Source organism: Ranitomeya imitator, chromosome 10 (assembly GCF_032444005.1).
Source record: "Ranitomeya imitator isolate aRanImi1 chromosome 10, aRanImi1.pri, whole genome shotgun sequence".
NCBI lineage: Eukaryota > Metazoa > Chordata > Amphibia > Anura > Dendrobatidae > Ranitomeya > Ranitomeya imitator.
In genome coordinates this window covers 140,900,068-140,927,196 of record NC_091291.1, presented here as the reverse complement: position 1 = coordinate 140,927,196, position 27,129 = coordinate 140,900,068, and the positions used below count along the sequence as shown (strand labels likewise).

General features: G+C 47.2%; 1 protein-coding gene and 1 long non-coding RNA gene across 3 annotated transcripts in view; both read left to right on the top strand.

Moving 5' to 3' along the window:
* LOC138652088 (uncharacterized) overlaps positions 1 to 27,129 on the top strand; it is a 194,535-nt gene that overhangs the window by 31,942 nt on the left and 135,464 nt on the right. The window lies entirely within an intron of this gene.
* Positions 19,867 to 22,379, top strand: LOC138651552 (heterogeneous nuclear ribonucleoprotein A/B-like). The gene is made up of 2 exons (XM_069741845.1): positions 19,867 to 20,572; positions 22,372 to 22,379. Exons 1-2 carry the CDS (start codon positions 19,957 to 19,959, stop codon positions 22,377 to 22,379), a joined length of 624 nt encoding a protein of 207 aa, XP_069597946.1. The 5' UTR covers positions 19,867 to 19,956.

Genomic DNA, 27,129 nt, shown 5'->3' with positions numbered 1-27,129 from the left:
GAAGAGCGGGGCTGCGCACATAGGGGCAGAGATTCTCAATGCTGCAAGCCTGCCCCCATCGTGATCTCTCTCTCTCTCTCTCTCTCTCTCTCTCTCTCTCTCTCTCTCTCTCTCTCTCTCTCTCTCTCTCTCTCTCTCTCTCTCTCTCTCTCTCTCTCTCTCTCTCTCTCTCTCTCTCTCTCTCTCTCTCTCTCTCTCTCTCTCTCTCTTTTCTCTCTCTCTCTCTCTCTCTCTCTCCTCTCTCTCGTCCCTGATATCCATGTTGTTTGATATCCATGTTGTTTTTTGTACCATCTCGGCAGCTCTACGGTTAATATAGCATTTAACCCATGCCCATCTTTATACCATCTGGCACGTTCTAATATTCATCACCGTATATTCGTATGGCCCAGCTCACCACTTTTGGTAGCTTTGGCATCCCCCCAGTACCATACGCCCCTACGTCCCGCTGCCCACACAGACACATCTACCTGCCTATAGTCTTAGGCATACTCTGTCATTTATTATTTATTTTTATTATACCACCTTGGGCCGTTCTCTACTTTTTCAATACAGTCCGGTTTTTACCAGAGTTACTGGTTCCTATGTTGCTCCCTGTACTGACCATCACAGCAGCTCCATAGTGTATACAGCATCTAACGCCGCCTCTACTAACAGCCCGCATAGACTAGCTACTGACAGACACGGTGCCTGGGTTGCTAAGCTACCAGGCACGCATTGAATGACCGGCCGCGCATGCGCAGTTGCGCTCCCGGACCGCCCGCATCACTTCCGGTGCGGCAGGGTCCACTTCCGGTCTAGCGCTCTTAAAACATTACAGCGCCGGCACCACTACACAACAGCAGCAGGGCGCGGGAGCGCCGCTTAGCCTCTCCATTTAGCAGGTATCTTACACTCCCCCACTAGCCTCGGTCTTTACCACAGGCACCGCTATATTATCATACCTATTGCCCCTTACATGGCTATGTCTCTTATCTTCACAGTACCCACCTCAGGGCTTCCTTTGCGTTACTACACGCACAATTGCTAGGCATCCCAGGTACATTTCATACCATTACTAAAACTCTACCTTCTATGTACTTCATTAATCTTACGTGCCTGTAATATCTTTACTGCAGTGTATGCCTTTTTCTACAAGGACCTTCTCCTCTCCTCTTCTCTGTGCACATCTAAGGTAATGCCATTGTACATTTAATCTTCATATTGATTGTCATGTGAACTGGCTTCTAATATCTTAGCCTTACCCTGCAGCCTCGCTTCTGATTATATCCCCGTCTGGGATCTTACATGGTGTCATACTGCATATGTATCTTGCTAAGTCACTGTTATTATGATCCTTCCCCGTTTTATCTTATCCATTCCTTTGTTCTAATTTTTTCCAGGTTGGGAACTTCTATGTTTTGCTGAGTCATATGATTCATTGTATATACTGTATGTTTATTTTTGTTTCTTTTCTTTTATTTTCTTTCTATAGCGATTGTATGATTAAGGCCCTGGTAGGGCCGAAACGTCATTATAATTACCTCTGGTCGCTTTTTCATGTAACACAGTTCCATTTGTAAATAAATTCTCCACTACTTTGCATACAACAAAAGAGTGTGCGGTGTACTATATCCTTTGTACAGATATATTGACGACGTCCTTACTGACTAGAACATTTTTCTTACCCAAAGTTCTGGGATCTGGCTGAAGTTCTGGTACACGACCCAAACTTTGGAATAAAGGTGGGGTCGGGAACTTCCACATGTCCTAAACCCAGTGGAAGAGGTTTATCATTAATATGTTTTTTTATGCAAGACCCGTCTTTCTTTTAGCCGTCTTTGCTATAAGCGGGCCTCTCTTTACAGGGGTGTACCCTTAGTGGATTCCGGGGTTGCAGGCGCACCTAGACCATAGAGAATAATGGGTCTGAAAGGCTCCCTTTGGCTCACAGGAGAAGACGAATACCTCCTAAAAGGGTTTTCAAATTTTGAATACTTTCTCCCCCGAAATAAGAAACTGCAGTTTAGTCGACCACTGTGTTTCCAGCGCTCAGTCTCTACTGCTGTTCCCAGTGTCAGTCATTGCCTGCAGCATTGACAACGCTGCAGACAAACACTGAGTTCAGTGGTTCATGCCATTAACTTGGGCACTTGCAGACAATAACAGACACCAGGAGCAGCGGCCAAAATTCAGCGCGGGACCTGAGGAGGGGAAGGTAGGCACAGGTTTTTTGTTTTTTTTAAACTAACTAGGGGAAAGTGTTCAGTCTTCCTCATTTACTCTTTGCTTTACGTAATGGAAGACGAGACTCTGAACTCCTGACGTCCCCGGCTTCCTCTGGGTTACTTTACTTCCTATAGTGGCTGATTTCTGTCAATGTGCCGCTAGTCTTGGAGAAATACCGGCCACTCTTGTGTTTTTGCCCCCGGGACCTCCGGCGGCCGGCCTCTGTGTCCTCGGATGTAGCACGTCCATAGTGATTTGGTAGGAGACGTGTGTCACAGTTTAGGTTCAGGTTTTCCTCCGCTTTGATCCATTCGGTCATAAGTGGGACGAAGTCTCCTGGCAAGGCCTGAGGCCGGCATTTAGCGTGATCGCACGTTAAAGCCTCTCTCCTGTTAAATTCACTCCTCTCTGACTACTTGACTTTTAAAGGTCAGATCGTATATATCGCTAGAACCACTCCGCACTTACACAGCCTTTATATCTCTCTGATGGGAGTAATACGGCGTCTTCTATTTATAATAAATCTCACCGATGAGAATCTTCCATTAACTTGTCATCGACACCATGGTAGAAATGTTATCCTTGCTAAAGAGGAAAATGGAGAGATGAGCTGGGAATATTTTAAGCAGATCTGTGGGTTTGTTCCCACATCTTCTTGTCGGAAATCTGTTCAGAATGGTGCAATAATTAAATATCCCGGCAACGCACATCATGTACAGCACTAATGACACAATCCCTCACTCATTCACTTACAGTAGTGAGAAAGGAGAAGAGTGCAAACCGGCCGGAAGCTGGCGACTCTCCAGAAAGCAGAAGACATTTGTAGATGTCGTGCATGGTGCCAACCAGAAGTTTATAAAAAGACACATCTGCAGGTTTTTCATGAAATCAGAATAAACCTTTCCCATTTTAGGTCAGTTAGGATTGCTATTATTACTTATTATTTGCCAAATGCCACAATAATGAGAGAGAGAATGTTTTAAGGCATTTTTTATCACTCTCTACAAAGTCAAAAGTTTCCATCTTATTATTATTTGGTACCATTGGCCTTACACAGAATGAAAGCTCTTCTGTGGTTACTATGGTAAAATGAAAGCTGTTCTCTGGTTGCTATGGCGAAATGAAAGCAAATCTCTGGTTGCTATGGTAAAATGAAAGCTCTTGTCTGGTTGCTATGGTAAAATGAAAGCTCTTCTCTGGTTGCTATGATAGAAAGAAAACTTCTTTAATTGCTATGGTAAAATGAAAGCTCTTCTCTGGTTGCTATGATAGAAAGAAAACTTCTTTAATTGCTATGGTAAAATGAAAGCTGTTCTCTGGTTGCTATGGTAAAATGAAAGCTCGTCTCTGGTTGCTATGGTAAAATGAAAGCTCTTGTCTGGTTGCTATGGTAAAATGAAAGCTCTTCTCTGGTTGCTATGATAGAAAGAAAACTTCTTTAATTGCTATGGTAAAATGAAAGCTGTTCTCTGGTTGCTATGGTAAAATGAAAGCTCGTCTCTGGTTGCTATGGTAAAATGAAAGCTCTTCTCTAATTGCTATGGTAAAATGAAAGCTCTTCTATAGTTGCTATGGTAAAATGAAAGCTCTTGTATGGTTGCTATGGTAAAATGAAAGCTCTTCTATGGTTGCTATGGTAAAATGAAAGCTCTTCTCTAGTTGCTATGGTAAAATGAAAGCTCTTCTATGGTTGCTATGGTAAAATGAAAGCTCTTCTCTAGTTGCTATGGTAAAATAAAAGCTCTTCTCTGGGTGCTATGGAAAAAATCTGTTCTTTAATTGCTATGGTAAAATGAAAGCTCTTCTATGGTTGCTATGGTAAAATGAAAGCTCTTCTATGGTTGCTATGGTAAAATGAAAGCTCTTCTATGGTTGTTATGGTAAAATGAAAGCTCTTCTCTAGTTGCTATGGTAAAATAAAAGCTCTTCTCTGGGTGCTATGGAAAAAATCTGTTCTTTAATTGCTATGGTAAAATGAAAGCTCTTCTATGGTTGCTATGGTAAAATGAAAGCTCTTGTATGGTTGCTATGGTAAAATGAAAGCTCTTCTCTAGTTGCTATGGTAAAATGAAAGCTCTTCTATGGTTGCTATGGTAAAATGAAAGCTCTTCTCTAGTTGCTATGGTAAAATGAAAGCTCTTCTATGGTTGCTATGGTAAAATGAAAGCTCTTCTCTAGTTGCTATGGTAAAATAAAAGCTCTTCTCTGGGTGCTATGGAAAAAATCTGTTCTTTAATTGCTATGGTAAAATGAAAGCTCTTCTATGGTTGCTATGGTAAAATGAAAGCTCTTCTATGGTTGCTATGGTAAAATGAAAGCTCTTCCATGGTTGCTATGGTAAAATGAAAGCTCTTCTCTAGTTGCTATGGTAAAATAAAAGCTCTTCTCTGGGTGTTATGGAAAAAATCTGTTCTTTAATTGCTATGGTAAAATGAAAGCTCTTCTATGGTTGCTATGGTAAAATGAAAGCTCTTCTATGGTTGCTATGGTAAAATGAAAGCTCTTCTATGGTTGCTATGGTAAAATGAAAGCTCTTCTATGGTTGCTATGGTAAAATGAAAGCTCTTTTCTGGTTGCTACTTTAATAGTATGCAGGTACTGAGTATGTCACCACGGAACAGACAGACCAACAGTTGAGGGGTTTAATAACAGGTATCAGGTTCTCCTCGCAGGAAGGAAGCAATGGAAAATAACTAGCAATAAAACAGTGCAAAAATATGGGAGTCAAACAGTGTAACAGAAGTAAGCAGGATTTCTTGAGAAAAGAACACTTATCAGTCTGATGAGGACTTGCTTGAAGGGTCGTCTTCTCCAACGTAGGCGCCGAGAAACAGCGGCACTTGTCGTCCCTCTGTTTTCCATGGGCTGAGTAGTCTCTAGGAGCCCGCAGCCTGGGGTTTCGGGAGTTAATGTGATATGCACAGGCTCTGAGTCTTTAGCTTTTACAGCACAGCCTATCCTGGGAAAACGAGGTTGAGTCTATTATTAAGTCTCTCACCAGGAATCAGGGGCTCTGCACTGATACCGTGGGTACCAGGGATCACAGTCTCTGTACTGATACCGCGGGTACCAGGGGGTCGAAGTCTCTGCACGGGCCAATGTCTCTACACGGCTGTCAAAGCGCCCCTCTCCAGTCACAGCAGAGTCCGCTCTCATGTACTCACAAGATGCAGTCTTTCTGGGCAATCTCCCTGTATTTGTCCTCTGACCAGGAGCTCTCTCTCTCTCCCGGAGCGCAGCTGCACCCCGCTGTGACCGCTGCTCACGCTGCTCTGTTCCTTGCGCACGTGCCTTTCCCGCTCTCTGCCCGGCTTCCTTCCTGTCCTAGTCTCTAAGTCTGCCCCCTGGGGAACCTGAAGCACAGCTCAATGGTTCCAGGCATAGAGCCGAGAAGGTAACCGCCCCCGGACTCTTCTTGTGCTTCACCTCCTTACACTATGATAGAAAAAAAACTTCTTTAAATGCTATGGTAAAATGAAATCTCTTCTCTGGTTGCTATGGTAAAATGAAAGCTCTTCTCTGGTTGCTATGGTAAAGAGAAAACTGTTCTCTAATTGCTATAGTAAAGTGAAAGCTCTTCTGTGGTTGCTATGGTAAAAAAAAGCTCTTCTCTGGTTGCTGTGGTAAAAAGAAAGCTTTTCTGTGGTTGCTATGGTAAAGTGAAAGCTATTTTCTGGTCGCTAAGGTAAAATTAAAGCTCTTCTCTGGTTGCTATGGTAAGAAAGCTCTTCTCTGGTTGCTATGGTAAGAAAGCTCATCTCTGGTTGCTGTGGTAAAAAGAAAGCTCTTTTGTGGTTGCTGTGGTAAAATGAAAGCTCTTCTCTGGTTGTTATGGTTTTTGATGGGAACTATTAATGTGTGATTGTGGAAGTTTTGAGAGTGGAGGCTGAGCTCGGATGGAGCCTTGGCAGAGTATCAAGGGGGCTCGAAAATTCTGCCAGTGTGGGGCCCTGAAATTCCTGGTGGCAGCCTTGGTTATGATGGCTGTTTTCTTGTTGCTATGGTAAAATGAAAGCTACTCCCTGGCTGCTATGGACAAAACCCAGATTGTCTTATGACCGTTTTGATGAATGAGGCCCAGTGTGCCCGGCCGCGATAAACCTGCTGCGCTTTGTAGTAAATGTGGAGCAATACAAGGAACGTTCCCAGCCGAAACCGGGGGCGGCGTCTGATTCTGGAATTATAACCGAGGCCTAAATAATCCATAATATGAGTAAGAGCCGGCTCGGGGTGTCGGTGACGCCGTGGCTCGGGGTGTCGGTGACGCCGTGGCTCGGGGTGTCGGTGACGCCGTGGCTCTGGGTGTCGGTGACGCTGTGGCTCGGGGTGTCGGTAACGCCGTGGGTCGGGGTGTCGGTGACGCCGTGGCTCGGGGTGTCGGTGACGCCGTGGCTCGGGGTGTCGGTGACGCCGTGGCTCTGGGTGTCGGTGACGCTGTGGCTCGGGGTGTCGGTAACGCCGTGGGTCGGGGTGTCGGTGACGCTGTGGCTCGGGGTGTCGGTGACGCCGTGGCTCGGGGTGTCGGTGACGCTGTGGCTCGGGGTGTCGGTAACGCCGTGGGTCGGGGTGTCGGTGACGCCGTGGCTCGGGGTGTCGGTGATGCCGTGGCTCGGGGTGTCGGTAATGCCGTGGCCCGGGGTGTCGGTAACGCCGTGGGTCGGGGTGTCGGTGACGCCGTGGGTCGGGGTGTCGGCGACGCCGTGGCCCGGTGTGTCGGTGACGCCGTGGCTCGGGATATGGGCTATTTCAGGAGGCCGGCGGCCACCATTGCTTCTTTACAGTCGTGCTATTGTCCATCTTCTCGCAGTTACTGCCAGCTGAACGGCTCTGATAATAGGGGTCGTTGATCTTTTTGTAAATTCCCATTTTTGCGGCCGCTCATCAGGCCGACAATGAGGCTTTTAGCAGTGACAGAAATTTCCAGCTTTGAACATTTGGGGTCCTGAGAATATTTACGTTTTCTCACATTTTAGGAACGGTTTTGATTGTTTAGCTGCTTTATCGCTCTGATTGTCAGCCGCACATATAAAGGGCCTAAATTCAGTAGTCGGCCCCATCAGAGGCTCGGGCTGCTGCCCTGTCCATCCTCCTTGCTTTACACTGCGGCTCTGCATTTTGCTCATATGCTTGGCATGCAAAGGAGCCCAATTCCAGCAGTGAGTGCAGGGAGGGTTGATTTTATATTAAACGGCAGATACAGATGGATTATAAATCCACGGTCCTATAACGAGGATCAGAATCCTTTTGGGTGACATTTATCTGCACTGGCAATATTCTGCGCCATGGCGGCCGCTATAGTAAGAAGGTGACAACCGCTAGAATTCATCGCTGCAAATCGCAGGACTAATGCACAAACTGACCGATTTCTAGATCATTTGATCCTGTGCATATGCTTAAAAGGAATTTTCCAGACTTTAACCCCATCTTGATATAGATCATCCTATATAGTTCATCCTATTCCCTCCTATGTTTGATATCAGTCATCCTATTTCCTCCTATATTGGTTGTGGGCTCAGGAGCAAGTGCCAGATGTCTTACACAGCCGGCATCTGCCTCCTGCAGCAGCGACCAGAGCCAACTTGTATGGATGTCAAAGGAAAACTAAAGTTGTGGCTCTTGAAAGAAGGAGAGAAAAAAAGAAAAATTGTCCGGTCGTTAAAGGGTTACGAATGTAATAAAAATATTTTTCCTAAATTTCTGCTATAGATCTAATTTCCTATTAAACTTCTTTAAGTCATCGTGTAGAGTGACCCGGTGAGAGATTTGCTGCCGGCCACATACTAATTAGGGAAATGTCGCCATCCTATAAGTAGAGTATTAACACATCAGATCTCTCATTGCCGCCGCGTCCGCACGCTTGGAAAATGGGAAAATGATCTTTTAATTAGGTTTTTATCTCCATATTTGGCTGTCGTGCCCCCTGTATCAGATGGCTCATTCCCTGTACTATCTAGCCGCGGCATATGGCAGCGGAAATCGTATCAGGCGACTCGCTCCAGGACTATTATTTACCCCTGTGTGTTGTACAGACATTGGGGGTCTCGGGACCTTCACAATATAGATACCAATCTTCTGATGTAGAATTAGGTAATTAAAAAAAGTAATTGAACGTAAACGAAGGATCCGACGTGGCGTCTGGTTGTGTGCCAGCGAGAATAGGATTTCAGATGATGATCACAATCCTGTGGGGTCATGCAGCCCCGGCGCGCGCTCGTTTCCATGCACTCATTATCCATGCATATCAATGCAGTGGAGGAGGGCAATGCTACCTCTGCCGATGGCAGTCTGCAAATTTAAAGATATTTTCCAGGACTTCTATGTACACCTTTGGGTGGTGATGGGGGGTAGGGAGGGACTGAAGTGTATGTATTTTGGGCTAAAATAATTCTTGCAATTGGATGTTGAAACTTTTTTTGCGCCGTTTACCTTCTGTATCCTCTGTTTTGCACTATTGCTGGCTGCAGAATGAGCTATCTGAGAATCCGTCAGGGAGCTTGTTCTGATTTTAACTCTTATCTTTTATTCTGACCGTCCCTTGACTGAAGTAGGACCGCATGAAAGTTCAGCTCTCGTTTCTACGTGGTGATAAATCAGCTGAGAGGAGCTTCATAAAAGACAGATAAAAGTGACAAACTGCCCCCTACAATGAGCTCGCGGATGGAGTCTTTGCCTCCACCCTGAGAATGAAACCCAATTGCAACCCAAAATACATGTAATAAAGTAAACGGCAACAACAAAAACTACATTTTCCAGGTTTCCATATTTGACGACTTCTCAGTGAAGAAAGAATCCAGCAATCAACAAGTTGCAGAAAAAGATTGGACCGTCCCGATGGGTCCATCTTGTCGCGGTGCGACGGCTTTTATGCTTTTTTGATTAAAAGTCTTAACCAAACAGCGTCCCTCTTCTCCAAGGTTCTGCGTCTGGAATTGTTGTCCCTAAATTGGACTAAACTGCAGTCCCTGATACAGCCTAAGGGAAGGAGTGGCGCTGTTTCTAGAACGAAAAACAAATGACCTTTTTTTCCCCCTCATTTAACCCTTTTAGTTTCAGTTTGGAGAAATGCGCATTTCCCGCAGTGAGAGCACAGACTAAATGGATGAGGACGGACGCAGCCGACTGTGATTCCAAGCAATTAACATAATGTTATGGAACACGAGAGGAAGAAGGTTGTGCGAGACGATCTTCTACTTTCTTCCAGTCCTTGGGGATGAAATTTATGAACCCCCGTGAGATTAATCAAGTATTCATCCCTGAAAGGTTCACTTTGTTTAATTAAGATGCAGCCGAGACGCTTCGCTCTTAGCGAGAGCTTAATGCATATCCACGCTAATCGAGCATTTTCCTTCCTCATTCGCTTTGGGGAACTTCAGCAAACTTTTATTTTATTTTGGTAAATGTTATTGGACTAATGCGATCAGCGTCATGCTTCCTCTCGCCTTGAGGCGGCGTGTACGATTGAAATGTAAAAATATTCATCTTTGTGTAGTTCTAATAACAGCCTTCATATCAGCCTTGTTTGTCAGTGACGCCTATCGTCCGTCTTCTCCACAGGACACTAATGACAAATGGACTGAAGACCTCCAAATACATGACATCAATGGCAGCCAAACCTGCAGATCTCTGGAGGGCTGACCATCTAATGGATATTGGGGTCTACTGACTCAGCTCCAATGAAAGATATTGGGGGAGAGAAGGATGATTGATGGGTCCTCTAGTTCTCAGGAAAGTAAGTGGCTATCAGAGGGGTTTGGTGGGGAAAGTAGATGGGCGATGGAGGGAATGAAGGAGGGAATAGGTGGTCTGGGAGAGGGACACGATCTGTAAGATAAAGTGGTCAGGAGCGTCACTATGGAAATAGAGGGGAAATGTGGGGTCTCAAGTGACAGAGGAGATGGGAGAGGGAAAGAGGGATCTAGATGAACAGAGTAGTCTCGAGAGGAACCAGAGAGGTAGTTTTTGGGGTAAGTGCCAATGTCTGGAGCAGGACTAATGGGTGTTGAGATGGATACTGGATGGAATGAGAGGTCTATAGGGGGCCTCAGGGGTCTGATGGTGGAGTTGGGAGTCTGAAGGGAAGCAGAGAGGGATGGAGCAGTCTGGGTGGCAGACAAGGTGTCTTGATGGGAATCCGAGAAAGCAGAAAGGTCTGGCAATGGGACAGTGGGGTCTGGAAGAACATGGAGCTTTATGGCAGTGTCTTTCCTCTCTCCCGTTTTGAAAGCCCATGAACAAACGTCCAAGCTGAGATTTGCGTGTGAGGAAATTTGGAAAGACAACTGATGGCTAAATGAGCTATGGCTTTCTTGTGTGTGGTCACCTCAAACCTCTTGTTTTGGTTTGAGGAACCTTCTTGAAGGCTTCATTCCTGGGGCTTCCCAAATATCAGTACTTGGTAATGTATCCCTGTTGTTTGTGGTTGTACATATATACTGAAATAAGAATAAGTGTTTGATTCCGCAGTCGTAAGAGGTTCAATAATGTTATTATCAAAGCTATCAATTTATGTGGCCCAAAAACCAAAGATGGAGAAATCCCAGGAGGCCGACGATCACCGATATTATATCAATTGTTTTCTATTTTATTAATGAGAGTAAAGCAAGAAAAAGGCAATCTGCAGCGGGGACGGTCTCACGGGCTCAGTGTGTGAGCGAGAAGATGCCAAAGGTCTCGGGTTCCCACCACCTTCTTTTTACGTTTTGTCGCGTATGGAAGGAAATGATTCAAATCAGATACAAAGGAAAAATGATCCCACCTCTGCTTTTCATATCTACGGACATTTGCTCCACTTTTCTTCTCCACCAGGTTTGATTCATTTCTCCTCAACTCTTCTACGTATTGGGTCTTATCCATTTATTGGAATAATCCACAGACGTGATTCTTGGCAGACGCGGAGCAGGACACGGATATTCAAGAAGCCTCGAGGGAATTTGGACTTGCTCTTTGGACATGGTGCTTGCTGGGATTTGTAGTTTACATTTAGGTTATTTGAAGCCAGAATGGCACAATCGGTTTAAAACAATAGATAAATAATTATTACACTGAGTGAGACCGAGGTCTGGAAGATGAAACTCTCGGTGTAAACAGAAGGGCATTTGGATGACACTTTTCTCCACTTCTTTGCTCGCTCTCCACTATGGATTATGGGGCCATCACTTCTCTAGACTCCTGGTTTGGACATTTGAGGATGTGTGTGGTGGAATCGAGATAGCGGCACTTCTTCTTTTTTAACAGTAATGCTGTATAATTTTAGACCCATGTGTAGATTACAGGTTTATTTGTCCCATTTACCACCTTGTTGACTGGTCTCAGAACTGTGTGGCGGTATTGTAAATTATTAATATTTCCATATAACGCTTCTGTAAAGAACTGTAATGTAAAAGTATCATAATAAGCCTGATGGATGCCGGGAGGGGAAACCTTTATTAAACAGAACTGAAGAACTGTTCTGTGAGAAGATCAGTCTGATGAAAGTGAAGAAAATGGGCAATATGTCATAAATGATGACTTATAATCACACGTGATGGTCGCCTCCATGCTACGACCGGTGTGTTTTTACTGTCCCATTAGTGAGATGTATATAGATTACGCTCCACGTTTATCAGATCTCAGGCCATCATCGTGTGCACGGGTCGCGTCCTTTGTGACTTCCCCAAGGAAAACGTGGTTGTGGTGGTGATCTATCTTGTTTATGGTGATGGTCATGGTGGAATTGGTGATGGTTTCTCTGGTGATCGTGGGCTCGTTGGTCAAATTAGTGGAGGTCTTAGAATATTTGTTGATAACCAATAAATAGCCATCATCATTAGTAAGCCATTCTCTATACATCTACAGATCTTTTCTGAAGTTTGCTATCATTGTATCCAGCTACTAGATCCTGATACTTTATGCTTTGTCTGACATCCAGCCGGAAGTGTCACGTTAATGCTGGTGCCCCTGCGAGGTTCCCGTCCTCCTCCATGCATGGACACGGACATACTCATCGCCCTGGCCGCGTGGTGAGCTCCCTGTCTTCTGTTTCCTGTCCGGCTCCTGTGCAGGCTGCACAGGCTTCCCAGCAGCGTTCCTAATGCGCGCTCCCCTGTTCGTAAAGAGGCAGCATGCACATTTTGAAAATGCTCCCACCAACAGCTGTGAGGCATCTTGTATAAAAGGCACCCTCCCCAGTAGGGAGGTGCCTGAGCAACCGCTGTAGTTCCCTACATTGTATGTGTGTAACTGTATGTTACCAGGTCACCCGCCCTAGTATCCCGAGTGGATAGTACATGAACCTGATCCGCTGGTCCTTATGTGGCCAGTGCCTGAAACTTAAGCTGCTCCTGGCGGTACCTGAAGCTGCACCTGGCGGTACCTGAACCCTAAAGCTGCACCTGGCGGTACCTGAACCCTAAAGCTGCTCCTGGCGGCACCAGAACCCTGAAGCTGCATCTGGCGACACCCGAACCCTGAAGCTGCACCTGGCGGTACCAGAACCCTGAAGCTGTACCTGGCGGTACCTGAACCCTGAAGCTGCACCTTGCGGTACCTGAACCCTGAAGCTGCACCTTGCGGTACCTACAGCTGCACCTGGCGGTACCTGAACCCTGAAGCTGCACCTGGCGGTACCAGAACCTTAAATCTGCATCTGGCGACACCAGATCCCTGAATCTGCATCTGGCGACACCAGAACCCTGAATCTGCACCTGGCGGTACCTGAACCCTGAATCTGCACCTGGTGGCACTTGAACCCTGAAGCTGCACCTGGCGGTACCTGGACCCTGAAGCTGCAGCGGTGGTACCTAAATCAGGAAGCTGCCCCTTATGCTACCTGAACCCTGTAGTTGCACCTGAACACTGAAGTTGCAATGGTGGTCCCAAAACCAGGAGCTGCACGTAGCGGGACCTGATCCATAAAGCAGTACCTGAACCCTGAAGTCGCACTGGCAGTAACTGAACCCTGAAGTCGCACTGGCAGTATCTGAACCCTGAAGTCGCACTGGCAGTATCTGAACCCTGAAGCTGCAGCTGGCGATACATGACCCTGAAGCCGCACTGGTGGTACCAAACATGAAACCATTCTGGCGGTACTTGAACCAGCACCAGTGTCTGTCCCAGTTAGGGTTCCAGAGTCCGTACTGTACAAGTCTGTTCAAGTATCTGAATCCAGCCTGTGACTCCATGTCATTGTCCATTCTGACCAAGGATCCAGAACCTGTGTAGTCTGAACAGAGTCTGAATCCTGTCCTGTCAGTTACACCAAGCCCAGTCTGTGTCTGCTATTCTGGAGACTGCCTAGGACGGTTACTGGGGGCTTCCTGCCGCCCAAGTCTAACTCCACCATCAGGAGCTCTAGCGAAGACAAGGTGGCCGCTTACCAACACGCCTCCTCGGTAAGCCTGACCCCGTGGCACAGTGGATCCATGTGTATGTGGCAGAAAGGATTCTTCGCTCTTGGTTTGACCCTTTACGAGTATTTTTAGGGCATCTAAGGAAAAGAAATAGTAGAACTCAATCAATGAAAGTCAAAAACCCTGCAACCAGATTTTATGTGGAAGTCAATGGTGGTCTATGAAACACGGTATAGACATTGACCACAAATGTAGAATCCGTGATTTGTAGGCAAAGGGTCGTTGACTCTGAGAATTAGCACAATCCTTTACCTCCATTCTTGTGTAATCCAGGAATGAAGCTGAATATTGTGTCTGATCAGAGGATCGGCAGCCCTGCCGGCAGTAAAGGGGTTACCGCCTGCCGCTACGGTTAATGCCGCTACAGTTAATACCGCTGCGTTGCTGACACGGTTGCAGATTCGGGTGAAGCTCTTTTCTGGCTTCTGTTAATTATGCAGAAAGTATCAAGAGTTTTTCATTTCGGATAACGTAGGGCTGGATTGTTTTTATAAATTGATTCCATTGCTGTAGAAGATGTCGATCAATACGTTAAGCTCCTTTATCATGGATCGCAGGTTGACATTAATGAGATCAGTAGCGGATGGGGCTTTGATTAACCCCGTAGGAGAATCCCGGCTGTATCTGGAGAGGCATCGATCAGAGGGAGCAGAATATTCGTTTAGTGCTTTGCAGGCTCCTTATCCCGATCAGAGCCAGGCTTGTTATTTTCCACCATCATTGACCTTCATACAATAATTACTGGATCGAAGATAACATAATTAAAACAAAAAAAGTGATCTTTGGCCCATTGCACGCACGTCTTAATATTTAAAATTCCAGTCTTGATATATTCGCCGCCCCCAATAAGCGACTTCAGATTAAAATCCATTGCAGGAAAGGGTTACGGTAAAGCAAGGAACGGGGCTGTGCACCATCTGTACAGGGCTGTGCACCATCTGTACAGGGATGCACACTTGCCAACGGTCCCGGATGTAACGGGACTGTACGTTTTTTGATGGAAATGTTCTATGGAACATTTTTTAGATTTATCCATGTTGTAAAGCTGGGTTTATCCAAACCTCACCCACAAATAGGTGGGCTGTGGGCGCAGGGGTGGGGATAAAATATCCCAAAATTGAAAACCTATGAAACCGCAGAGGAGCAAAACCAATCACAACCAGTGGGATTTCTATCCCACCACAGGCGCCGATGTATAAAACAATGGCAGGGTGGGCACCATTAATTAGGTGGGAGTCGTCGTGATACGGGACGATCTGCCCCCACTTCATGTTCTACAGCGGTCGCCTGTAATGGTGCAGAATAATTAGTGCATGATTGACAGCTTTAGATACAGAAGAGAGTACCCGGATATGTTGCCGGCGTCCGTCAGTGGACGTGACTGCTGTGACAGCGGCCACCTCGCTGTTAGGCTAAATATAATTATACCGGCGTTATTTTGGCAGATGGTGATGTTTTCGCGGCTCCAAACCTGAACGAGGGGAAGAAAGAGCCATTAAATCTTAACGCCATAAAGGCTGTTTTGTGAACAACGCTCTCCTCAGTAAGGCGTGAAGGAATTTTTCTGAATTCTCCGACTGGTGGTGTCACATCACATTAACGTCGTGGCTCCCGAATACACGGAGAACTCACTTCTCCTCCCCAATCTCCCTCTGAGCAGGAAGGGCAGAGAGCGGGGGGGAAAGCGTGGCTGCGCCACGTGGATAAACGCACAAAGCAAGAAAGACTCCGACAAATCTGAGCTGTCATATGGCTGGAAAGACCCTTATACCATAATCCCGAGGGGGCTTTTCTGAAGACGTGTGGGCAGGAAGATGAATGCCTGTGCCGAAATATCACCATTATGGTTTATTAATGGGTGTAAGAGCTGGGGTTAAATGGTAATTCAATGCTATACTCCTGAGAAGGTGCAACTCATGGCTGTTCCAGCTATTAAAGAGGAGCAAGACTTACAGCCCACCCATCCTGCCATACAAACCCATAGACAAGCAGGGTCTCGCTACACGCATTCCCCACAACAAGCTAAAACTGCCTACAGCGCTCAGACCAGTCTAATGTGTCGAGAAACTGCCATAATCTGTGCCTTGCCATCCAAACAGGCAGTTCTTCATCAGTATTCTGCCAGTATAATAGGTGTAAGGACTTGCTTTTCCTTCCGTTTCCACCGTGCATTGCATCAATCATTGTCCAATGGCTGCCCTGTGCTTGAAGCCTCTAAAAGCATATTAACAAACAAAGCAGAAACTGAGCAACATAGGCCCAACCTCCGACCTTTCTGTGTAGACGGACAAAGCTTTGGTGGCCCCCGCGCTCCTGTGTGGTGCAACAGAGGCCCAGCCCCCAACCTTGCTGTAGAATGGCTGAGGCCTGCCCCTCAAGTTTCCTGTAGAGCAACAAAGGTCCGCCCCCCTCGCTCTTGTGTGGTACAACAAAGGCCCAACCCACCCTTGCTGTGGAGTGACAAAGGCTTGCTCCCGAGCTTCATGTGGAGTGACAAAGGTCCTGCCCGCCCTGTGTTTTGCAACAAAGGCCCAACCCCGCCCTTGCTGTGGAGTGATGAAGGCTTGCCCTTGAGTTTCATGTAGAGTGACAGGTCCAGCCCCCGCCCTGTGTGGTGTAACAAAGGTCCAACCCCGCCCTTGCTGTGGAGTGACGAAGGCTTGCCCCCGAGCTTCATGTGGAGTGACAAAGGTCCAGCCCCCGCCCACCCTGTGTGGTGCAACAAAGGCCCAACCCCGCCCTTGCTGTGGAGTGACAAAGGCTTGCCCTCAAGCTTCATGTGGAGCGACAAAGGTCCTGCCCACCCTGTGTGGTGCAACAAAGGCCCAACCCCGCCCGTGCTGTGGAGTGACGAAGGCTTGCCCTCGAGCTTCATGTGGAGCGACAAAGGTCCAGCCCCCGCCCTTGCTGTGGAGTGACGAAGGCTTGCCCCTGAGCTTCATGTGGAGTGACAAAGGTCCTGCCCGCCCTGTGTGGCGCAACAAAGGCCCAACCCCGCCCTTGCTGTGGAGTGACGAAGGCTTGCCCTCGAGCTTCATGCGGAGTGACAAAGGTCCAGCCCCTGTGTGCCCTGTATGGTGCAAAAAAGGCCCAACCCCGCCCTTGCTGTGGAGTGACGAAGGCTTGCCCCCGAGCTTCATGTGGAGCGACAAAGGTCCAGCCCCCGCCCTCCCTGTATAAAGCAACAAACGCACAGTCCCGCCCTTGATGTGGAAGGAGGAAGTCCCGGCTTCTGCCCTTCCTGTGGAGCGACAATGGCCCGGCTCTTCTACAAGTTCCACACAATCACTTTCCCAGACCTCGGAGGGCACACAATACCAAGTGATTGGTCTGGGGAGAGTCGCACAATTCTCCACACAACGCCCGTGCTACCTGACTGCCGTTAGGTGCTGGGATGATGGTTGCAGTACGTCTCCAGTACAATCTCTCTCTCTCTCTCTCTATCTATCTATCTATATATATAGTGGTGTCATTGTCGTAGGGGCCATCTCTTCACCTCCTGCTTTTGTCTCGCCTCTCTTTAGATGGGCACCCTTGTGAGACGAGCAGACACAAAGCGACTGTTATGAAACTGTAGTGACATCACTGTCTGTACGGTGACATCACTGTATGGTGACATCACTGTATGGTGACATCACTGTACGGTGACATCACTCTGTACGCTGCCATCATGTGCTGATGCGGCTGCTTTCCTATTGATATTGCAGCTCAGTTGGCGCCTCGTTGATTGCCAGCAGCCATTTGTATTTGGCTTCCTTCTCCCTGTCGGGGTTATGGTGGCGCAGGACGCACAGCGTGGGATTGTATCTCCCCATCAGCTTTACACTTATCTGACTTTCCTATTGATAGAAATTCTTTTCAAAGACCAGACTTTAAATAGGTTCTTGAAATTGGATGTTATAGAGAGCGGCGCGGCTTCCTCTGATTTTATCCTGGTGCAAATTGCTTTATCTCGTCTCCCGGAGGATGGCGTCTTATTTGGTTGTTGTTTTTGTCATTTATTGTAACGTTAGTAAATACATCTGTCTGCGGAGGATAAAGACGCATCGAAGGAATTGGGTTTGACGGAAGTTTATGAAGACCAGATAAAAGCAAATTAAAATTAATTTGGTGCAGTACAGGGGTGTTGATATTAATGACCTGTCCTTAGGTCATCATCATCATTAGATCCAAGGGGTCAACACCCGCCACCCCCAACAATCAGCAGTTTACAGCTCGAGCGGCAGCTGAAGTTACAGTGTACGGAGCCAAAACAGCGCAACTCTGTATTCATCTAGTGGCCATTCTCAGTACTGCAACTTGGCTCCTATAGAAGTGAATGTGATCTGAGCTGCAGTACCAAGAATGGCCACTACACAATGCACGGCGCTGTTCTGGCTCCATATACTGCTGGAGCTTTAAACGGCCGATGGACGGGAGCGTCAGACCCCGCTGATCTGTGATGAATCCCCAATCCTTTCATTACAGTGACATGCTGTATGATAAATTTGGTGCAACTTCTTAGATCTGTAGAACACAGTTTTTGCCTTGTGATCCAAAAAAGTTATTCCCAACATTGAAAGTTATCCACAGGAAAGAAGATAACCTGAGGATCCATTAGGTTGTCCGACCGCCATGACCCCCACTCATCCTGAAAATGGGTCTCTGAAATGCCCCAATCTTCCCGTCTCCACAATCCCACAGACAATGAATACTGTGGTGGTGCTGCACATGTTTGGCTTTTTTTTTCTGTAATCATTGAGATTTTTTCAGATATATTCAGAGTCTATTTTTCGATGCTCTGATGTTGATTCCCACTGACAGGTCGGGCGGTCTCCTCCTAGTTCTCCTCCTCCTCCTCCTCCCAGAGTGTTTGCCCAACAAGGTTACGGCCTCATTTCTGATGCATCGCTTTCATTGAAAATGTGGGTGTAAGGGCTTTCCTGTGTTATACGGGGTCTTCATGCTTTATTCAAGGCTGTTGTGCGGCTCCACAATGTCGCCGTTATTATTTGGAATAGCAATGAATCTGCCGCTGATCCTCCGCTGGGATATTATTATTTGGTAGCATAGTCCTGCCGAGGGTGTAACAATTATAGGAGACATCGGTTCAGGGCGGCAAACAGCGGTAACATTGTAACCCGGGTCATCCGCAGCCGTGCGCGGCGATAGCGGCTCCACACCTCACCTCTGACAAGTTATGATAATATGTATCCTTGGGATAGAATGGCAGAAGAATAGGACGGCACGCTGCTTTGTCTGGTGCTTATTTTTCTTCTTTTATACAGCGCTGCTCCATAGAAACCAGCAGTCAGGGATCATCTTACGAATATACATGTACACTGCTCAAAGTACAAGTTCATATTTAGTTACCACCAGAGATGAGCGGACCCCTGGATGTTCAGGTTCGGCCAAACAGTGTAAAAAAAAAAAGGTCCAGGTTCAGGTGCCAGAACAGCGCCCAGACCCGGACCACATTCACTGGAACATCCAGTGTTTACCATGCTGTCATATGCACAGTGGGGGAAATAAGTATTTGACCCCTTGCTGATTTTGCCCACTGACAAAGACATGAACAGTCTATAATTTTAAGGGTAGGTTAATTTTTTTTTTTTATTATTTTTTTCAGATTAGTCAAAGTTGTTTTTATTTCAAAAGCTTTGACAGCTTCAAAAATGTAATGGTGAATTTGCACATGTAAAATACCTTACAATACACATTAGAATCCAAAAGGTACCAAAAAGTACAGTAAAATTAACACTTCCAATTCTGGAAATGTATGACACAAACAATACAAAATAAAAAGGTGGAAGTTGACACTGGTTCCCTAGGATGAGGCCATCTGTACAAAAAGGAGCATGAGTCCTTACTTAACTCCAAGAGGCAGTCCCTAGAAGCAGAGCTGCAGTTTTAAGCAGACCCCCAAATCACCTGTATTTACCTGAAGAAATGTTCAGTATGGCTTGTAGTTATTTTGATGGCCACCACGTCTAGGAGTTTTTCCATAATTTGCACTGCCCTGACTGTAATCATAACCTGGTCCATATCCATAATACCCGTATCCAGTGTAGTCACAGCTTCCATAGCCACCATATCCTTGTTGGCCATAGCCATATCCTTGATTGCCATAACCTTGGTTCCAGTAACTGCTGTATCCTTGATTCCAACTCTGTCCTTGACCTTTTCCACTCCGTCCACCTCTACCGCCAAAGCCTCCTCCTCTTCCACCATACTGTTGTTGATATACTTCTTTAGGTTGGGCTATCTTAATCTCACTCTTGCTACCAGGAGGCGAGCGCTCGCAGAGGTTCTGTGCGTGGTCAGGCAACCTGGAGGCTTAGGCTTACAGTGACGCCACACCTTCCGTGACTGTTTTTAAGACATGATCACCTTGCCCGACTGCACCGAAATGTCCGAGGCCGAGCAGCAGTACATGGAAACCTCCGAGAACGGCCATGAAGCTGCAGAGGGTGACGCCGACACTAAACAGTCCGCGGCGCTGGTAGGCCAAAATGGGTCCGAGGGTGAGCAGATCAATGCAAGCAAGGCCGAGGAGGACGCAGGGAAAATGTTTGTTGGAGGTCTCAGTTGGGATACAAGCAAGAAAGACCTGAAAGATTATTTTTCAAAGTTTGGAGAGGTGTCGGATTGTACTATCAAGATGGACTCTAATACAGGGCTATCTAGAGGATTTGGCTTTATTCTATTTAAAGATTCTTCAAGTGTTGACAAGGTTCTGGAGCAAAAGGAACATAGATTGGATGGAAGGCTGATTGATCCTAAAAAGGCAATGGCAATGAAGAAAGATCCAATAAAGAAAATATTTGTTGGTGGATTGAATCCAGAAGCAGGAGAAGACAAGATAAGAGAATACTTTGTAACTTTTGGAGAGATTGAAGCAGTTGAACTTCCAATGGACCCAAAAACCAACAAAAGACGAGGCTTTGTGTTCATTACATTCAAAGAAGAAGACCCTGTCAAAAAGATCTTGGAAAAGGGTAGGTTAATTTTAACGTTAAGAGATAGAATATCAAAAATAGAATCCAGAAAATCACATTGTATAAATTATATAAATTTGTTTGTGGGAGCCTCCGTAGTGTGGCAGTTTATAGCGCGGTATTTCTTGCTTCTTATTGTTGTTTATTCTATCGACAGAGGTCGGCACAACCTCTGTTTAAATACCAGCTGCTTTCCCTTTTTTTCCTTCCTCCTCCCGGACCTATACACGTGCAGCGCCAGTGTGGTTATTGGTTGAGTATAAATTTGTTTGTGTTTTGCAGTAAGAAATAAGTGCTTGATCCCTCTGGCAAACAAGACTTAATACTTGGTGGCAAAACCCTTGTTGGCAAGCCCAGCAGTCAGACGCTTTTTGTAGTTGATGATGAGGATTGCGCAAATGTCAGGAGGAATTTCGGTCCACTCCACTTTGCAGATCATCTCTAAATCATTAAAATTTCGAGGCTGTCGCTTGGCAACTCGGAGCTTCAACTCCATCCATAAGTTTTCTATGGGATTAAGGTCTGGAGACTGGCTAGGCCACTCCATTGCCTTAATGTGCTTCTTTTTTATCCACTCCTTTGTTGCCTTGGCTGTATGTTTTGGGTCATTGTCTTGCTGGAAGACCCAGCCATGACCCATTTTTAACATCCTGGTGGAGGGAAGGAGGTTGTCAGTGGGCAAACTTGCAAAATCAGCAAGGGATCCAATACTTATTTTCCCCACTGTATGACAGCACATCAAACACTGCCTCGGATCGGTGCTAAAATCATCACCACTGGTCAGAGAGCCGTGGTTCCCACATTGTTAAATGACAGCGTGAGTCTGCAGCAGTGATCTGAGGTAAAAGGTTTACCTCCGGTCACTGGCGTCAGCTAATGGGACTACTACTCCCATCAGCCTACGTCTGCTGACGCTAATAATAGCGAGAGCAGGAGTGGCTGATGGAAGTATTCATCAGCCAGCTCCTGAATTCTAAAGAAATGTGTTTTTTATTTAAAAAAAAAAGGCTTGGGTTTCCCTGTATTTTTGATAACCAGTCAGGCAAAGCTGAAAGCTGGGGGCTGCAACATTTAGCTGTCAGTTTCATCAAAGCTGGTTATCAAGAATAGAGGGGTCCCTGCACTGTTTTTTAAATAAATAATTTAAAAAAACGGAGTGAGGTCTCCCCCATTTTTTTTGCAGCCAGCCTAGCTAAAGCTGACAGCTGGGGGCTGGTATTCTCAGGGAGGTAAGGGGCCATGGATATTGCACCCCAGCCTAAAAATAGCAGCCCGCAGCTCCCCAGAAAAGGCACATCTATTAGATGCACCAATTCTGGCGCTTTGCCCGACTCTTCCCTCTTGCCCTGTAGCGCTGGCAAGTGGGGTTCATGTTTGTGGGGTTGATGTCACCTTTGTATTGTCTGGTGACGTCCAGCCCACAGCTTAGTAATGGAAAAGCATCTATAAGACACCTATCCAGTACTAATACTATAGATATTTGGTAAATAAGGACACAGCCAGAATAAAGTTTTTTTTATTAGAAATAAAAACAAAAAACTTTTCCTTTTTTTTATTTAAAAACAACAAACACATCTCGTCAGTGTCACTTTGTGCAATAGCTCTGGAAAATTTCATCCCAGTGATTTAGAGATTATTACATTTATTTATAAAAATATTGCAAATTTCAAAACATTTTCAAGCTTTGACTAATTTAACCCTTTAATGCAGATCGTCACATCAGACAAAATGAATTTAATAAATAAGATTTTCTTAATGTTAGCTTTACATCTGTAAAATGTCCTTTTTATCCGTTTTAGAATGTTAGAAGTTTTAAAATTGTAGCAGTATTTTTTTTTTGTTAACCATCTAGATACCGTAGCCACCATTGCAACATCTAAGGCATTAAATGGCCCTGGTCATTGCCAACATCGATCGTGGCTGACGCAGCACCGTGTCAGCTCCTGGATTGTCACCCGTCACTGGATGCTAGTCTCTTATATCTTAGGTTGGCAAAAGTACACTAAAGAGTTATCTGCCCAGATGTGATAAAATAAACAATATTCATCTTTTCCTACTGATCCAAGACCTATGTCCTTCCAGCCTTTATCTACAAGGGCCCAATATGTGACCGCTGCAGTCAATCAGCGGCTTCGACCATCAAGTGGATTGCCACTTGTCAACAGTGCGGTCACTAGGTATTATTAACTATATAGGTTTTTGTTGCCTATTTATACATTTTTTTATAGGGGTACAAATCTACTTTCCCTCGTACAACTTTTATTCTGCAGCTCAGCATGTGTGAATGAGTCAGGACTAGTCCAGTGGGCGTCTCTTTCCCCAGACTAATCCAGTGGGCGTCGCTTCCCCAGACTAGTCCAGGGAGCGTCACTTTCCCCAGACTAGTCCAGGGAGCGTCACTTTCCCCAGACTAGTCCAGTGAGCGTCACTTTCCCCAGACTAGTCCAGTGGGCGATGCTTTCCCCAGACTAGTCCAGTGAGCGTCATTTTCCCCTGACTAGTACAGTGAGCATCACTTTCCTCAGACTAGTCCAGTGAGCATCAGTGAGCGTCGCTTCCCCAGACTGGTACAGTGAGCATCACTTTCCTCAGACTAGTCCAGTGAGCATCAATTTCCTCAGACTAGTCCAGTGAGCATCAGTGAGCTTCGCTTCCCCAGACTAGTCCAGTGAGTGTCTTTTTCGCCAGACTAGTCCATTGAACATCACTTTCCCCAGATTAGTCCAGTGAGCGTCACTTTCCCCAGACTAGTCCAGTGAGCGTCACTTTCTCCAGACTAGTCCTGTGAGTGTCGCTTCCCCAGACTAGTGCAGTGAGCATCACTTTCTCCAGACTAGTCCAGTGAGCGTCGCTTCCCCAAACTAGTGCAGTGAGCATCACTTTCCTCAGACTAGTCCAGTGAGCATCAGTGAGCTTCGCTTTCCTAGACTAGTCCAGTGAGCGTTGCTTCCCCAGATTAGTCCAGTGAGCGTCACTTTCCCCAGACTAGTCCAGGGAGCGATGCTTTCCCTAGACTAGCCCAGTGTCCGTTTTTTTCACTAGACTAGCCCAGTGGGCAATTGCTTTCCCCAGACTAGTCCAGTGGTCGATGCTTTCTCCAGGCTAGTCCAGTGAGCGTCGCTTCCCGAGACTAGTGCAGTGGGCGTTGCTTACACCAGACTAGTCCAGTGAGCATCGCTTCCCCAGACTAGTGCAGTGAGCATCACTTTCTCCAGACTAGTCCAGTGAGCGTCGCTTCCCCAGACTAGTACGGTGAGCATCACTTTCCTCAGACTAGTCCAGTGAGCATCAGTGAGGTTTGCTGCCCCAGACTAGTCCAGGGAGCGATGCTTTCCCTAGACTAGCCCAGAGGGCGATGCTTTCCCTAGACTAGCCCAGAGGACGATGCTTTCCCTAGACTAGCCCAGTGTCCGTTTATTTCACTAGACTAGCCCAGTGGGCATTGTTTTCCCTTGACTAGTCTAGTGGTCGATGCTTTCTCCAGGCTTGTCCAGTGAACGTCACTTTCCCCAGACTAGTGCAGTGAGCGTCGCTTCCCCAGACTAGTGCAGTGAGCATCACTTTCCTCAGACTAGTCCAGTGAGCATCAGTGAGCTTTGCTTCCCCAGACTAGTTCAGTGAGCGTCACTTTCCCCAGACTAGTCCAGGGAGCGATGCTTTCCCTAGACTAGCCCAGAGGGCGATGCTTTCCCTAGACTAGCCCAGAGGACGATGCTTTCCCTAGACTAGCCCAGTGTCCGTTTATTTCACTAGACTAGCCCAGTGGGCATTGTTTTCCTCAGACTAGTCCAGTGGTCGATGCTTTCTCCAGGCTAGTCCAGTGAGCGTCGCTTCCCGAGACTAGTGCAGTGGGCGTTGCTTACACCAGACTAGTCCAGTGAGCATCGCTTCCCCAGACTAGTGCAGTGAGCATCACTTTCTCCAGACTAGTCCAGTGAGCGTCGCTTCCCCAGACTAGTACAGTGAGCATCACTTTCCTCAGACTAGTCCAGTGAGCATCAGTGAGGTTTGCTGCCCCAGACTAGTCCAGGGAGCGATGCTTTCCCTAGACTAGCCCAGAGGGCGATGCTTTCCCTAGACTAGCCCAGAGGACGATGCTTTCCCTAGACTAGCCCAGTGTCCGTTTATTTCACTAGACTAGCCCAGTGGGCATTGTTTTCCCTTGACTAGTCCAGTGGTCGATGCTTTCTCCAGGCTTGTCCAGTGAACGTCACTTTCCCCAGACTAGTGCAGTGAGCGTCGCTTCCCCAGACTAGTGCAGTGAGCATCACTTTCCTCAGACTAGTCCAGTGAGCATCAGTGAGCTTTGCTTCCCCAGACTAGTCCAGTGAGCGTCACTTTCCCCAGACTAGTCCAGGGAGCGATGCTTTCCCTAGACTAGCCCAGAGGGCGATGCTTTCCCTAGACTAGCCCAGAGGACGATGCTTTCCCTAGACTAGCCCAGTGTCCGTTTATTTCACTAGACTAGCCCAGTGGGCATTGTTTTCCCCAGACTAGTCCAGTGGTCGATGCTTTCTCCAGGCTAGTCCAGTGAGCGTCGCTTCCCGAGACTAGTGCAGTGGGCGTTGCTTACACCAGACTAGTCCAGTGAGCATCGCTTCCCCAGACTAGTGCAGTGAGCATCACTTTCTCCAGACTAGTCCAGTGAGCGTCGCTTCCCCAGACTAGTGCAGTGAGCATCACTTTCCTCAGACTAGTCCAGTGAGCATCAGTGAGCTTTGCTTCCCCAGACTAGTCCAGTGAGCGTCACTTTCCCCAGACTAGTCCAGGGAGCGATGCTTTCCCTAGACTAGCCCAGAGGGCGATGCTTTCCCTAGACTAGCCCAGAGGACGATGCTTTCCCTAGACTAGCCCAGTGTCCGTTTATTTCACTAGACTAGCCCAGTGGGCATTGTTTTCCCCAGACTAGTCCAGTGGTCGATGCTTTCTCCAGGCTTGTCCAGTGAACGTCACTTTCCCCAGACTAGTGCAGTGAGCGTCGCTTCCCCAGACTAGTGCAGTGAGCATCACTTTCCTCAGACTAGTCCAGTGAGCTTTGCTTCCCCAGACTAGTCCAGTGAGCGTCACTTTCCCCAGACTAGTCCAGGGAGCGATGCTTTCCCTAGACTAGCCCAGAGGGCGATGCTTTCCCTAGACTAGCCCAGTGTCTGTTTATTTCACTAGACTAGCCCAGTGGGCATTGTTTTCCCCAGACTAGTCCAGTGGTCGATGCTTTCTCCAGGCTTGTCCAGTGAACGTCACTTTCCCCAGACTAGTGCAGTGAGCGTCGCTTCCCCAGACTAGTGCAGTGAGCATCACTTTCCTCAGACTAGTCCAGTGAGCATCAGTGAGCTTTGCTTCCCCAGACTAGTCCAGTGAGCGTCACTTTCCCCAGACTAGTCCAGGGAGCGATGCTTTCTCCAGGCTAGTCCAGTGAACGTCACTTTCCCCAGACTAGTCCAGTGAGCATCAGTGAGCTTTGCTTCCCCAGACTAGTCCAGTGAGCGTCACTTTCCCCAGACTACTCCAGTGGTCGATGCTTTCTCCAGGCTAGTCCAGTGAACGTCACTTTCCCCAGACTAGTCCAGTGAGCGTCGCTTCCCCAGATTAGTCCAGTGAGCATCACTTTCCCCAGACTAGTCCAGTGAGCGTCGCTTTCCCCAGACTAGTCCAGTGAGCATCACTTTACCCAGATTAGTCCAGTGAGCGTCACTTCCCCAGGCTAGTACAGTGAGCATCACTTTCCTCAGACTAGTCCAGTGAGCATCAGTGAGCTTCGCTTCCCCAGACTAGTCCAGTGAGCGTCGCTTTCCCCAGACTAGTCCAGTGAACATCACTTTCCCCAGATTAGTCCAGTGAGCGTCACTTTCCCCAGACTAGTGCAGTGAGCGTCACTTTCTCCAGACTAGTGCAGTGAGCGTCTCTTCCCCAGACTAGTGCAGTGAGCATCACTTTCCTCAGACTAGTCCAGTGAGCATCAGTGAGCTTTGCTTCCCCAGACTAGTCCAGTGAGCGTCACTTTCCCCAGACTAGTCCAGGGAGCGATGCTTTCCCTAGACTAGCCCAGAGGGTGATGCTTTCCCTAGACTAGCCCAGAGGACGATGCTTTCCCTAGACTAGCCCAGTGTCCGTTTATTTCACTAGACTAGCCCAGTGGGCATTGTTTTCCCCAGACTAGTCCAGTGGTCGATGCTTTCCCCAGACTAGTCCAGTGGGCGTTGCTTACCCCAGACTAGTCCAGTGAGCGTCGCTTCCCCGACTAGTGCAGTGGGCGTTGCTTTCCCCAGATTAGTCCAGTGGGCGTTGCTTACACGAGACTAGTGCAGTGGGTGATGCTTACCCCAGACTAGTCCAGTGGTTGATGCTTTCTCCAGACTAGTCCAGTGAGCGTTGCTTTCTCCAGACTAGTCCAGTGGTTGATGCTTTCTCCAGACTAGTCCAGTGGGCGTTGCTTACCCCAGACTAGTCCAGTGAGCGTCGCTTCCCCAGGCTAGTGCAGTGGGCGTTGCTTACACCAGACTACTCTTGCCTTAGATCCACCAAGCGCCCCTGGCATTATTGACCTTTATTGTACAGGC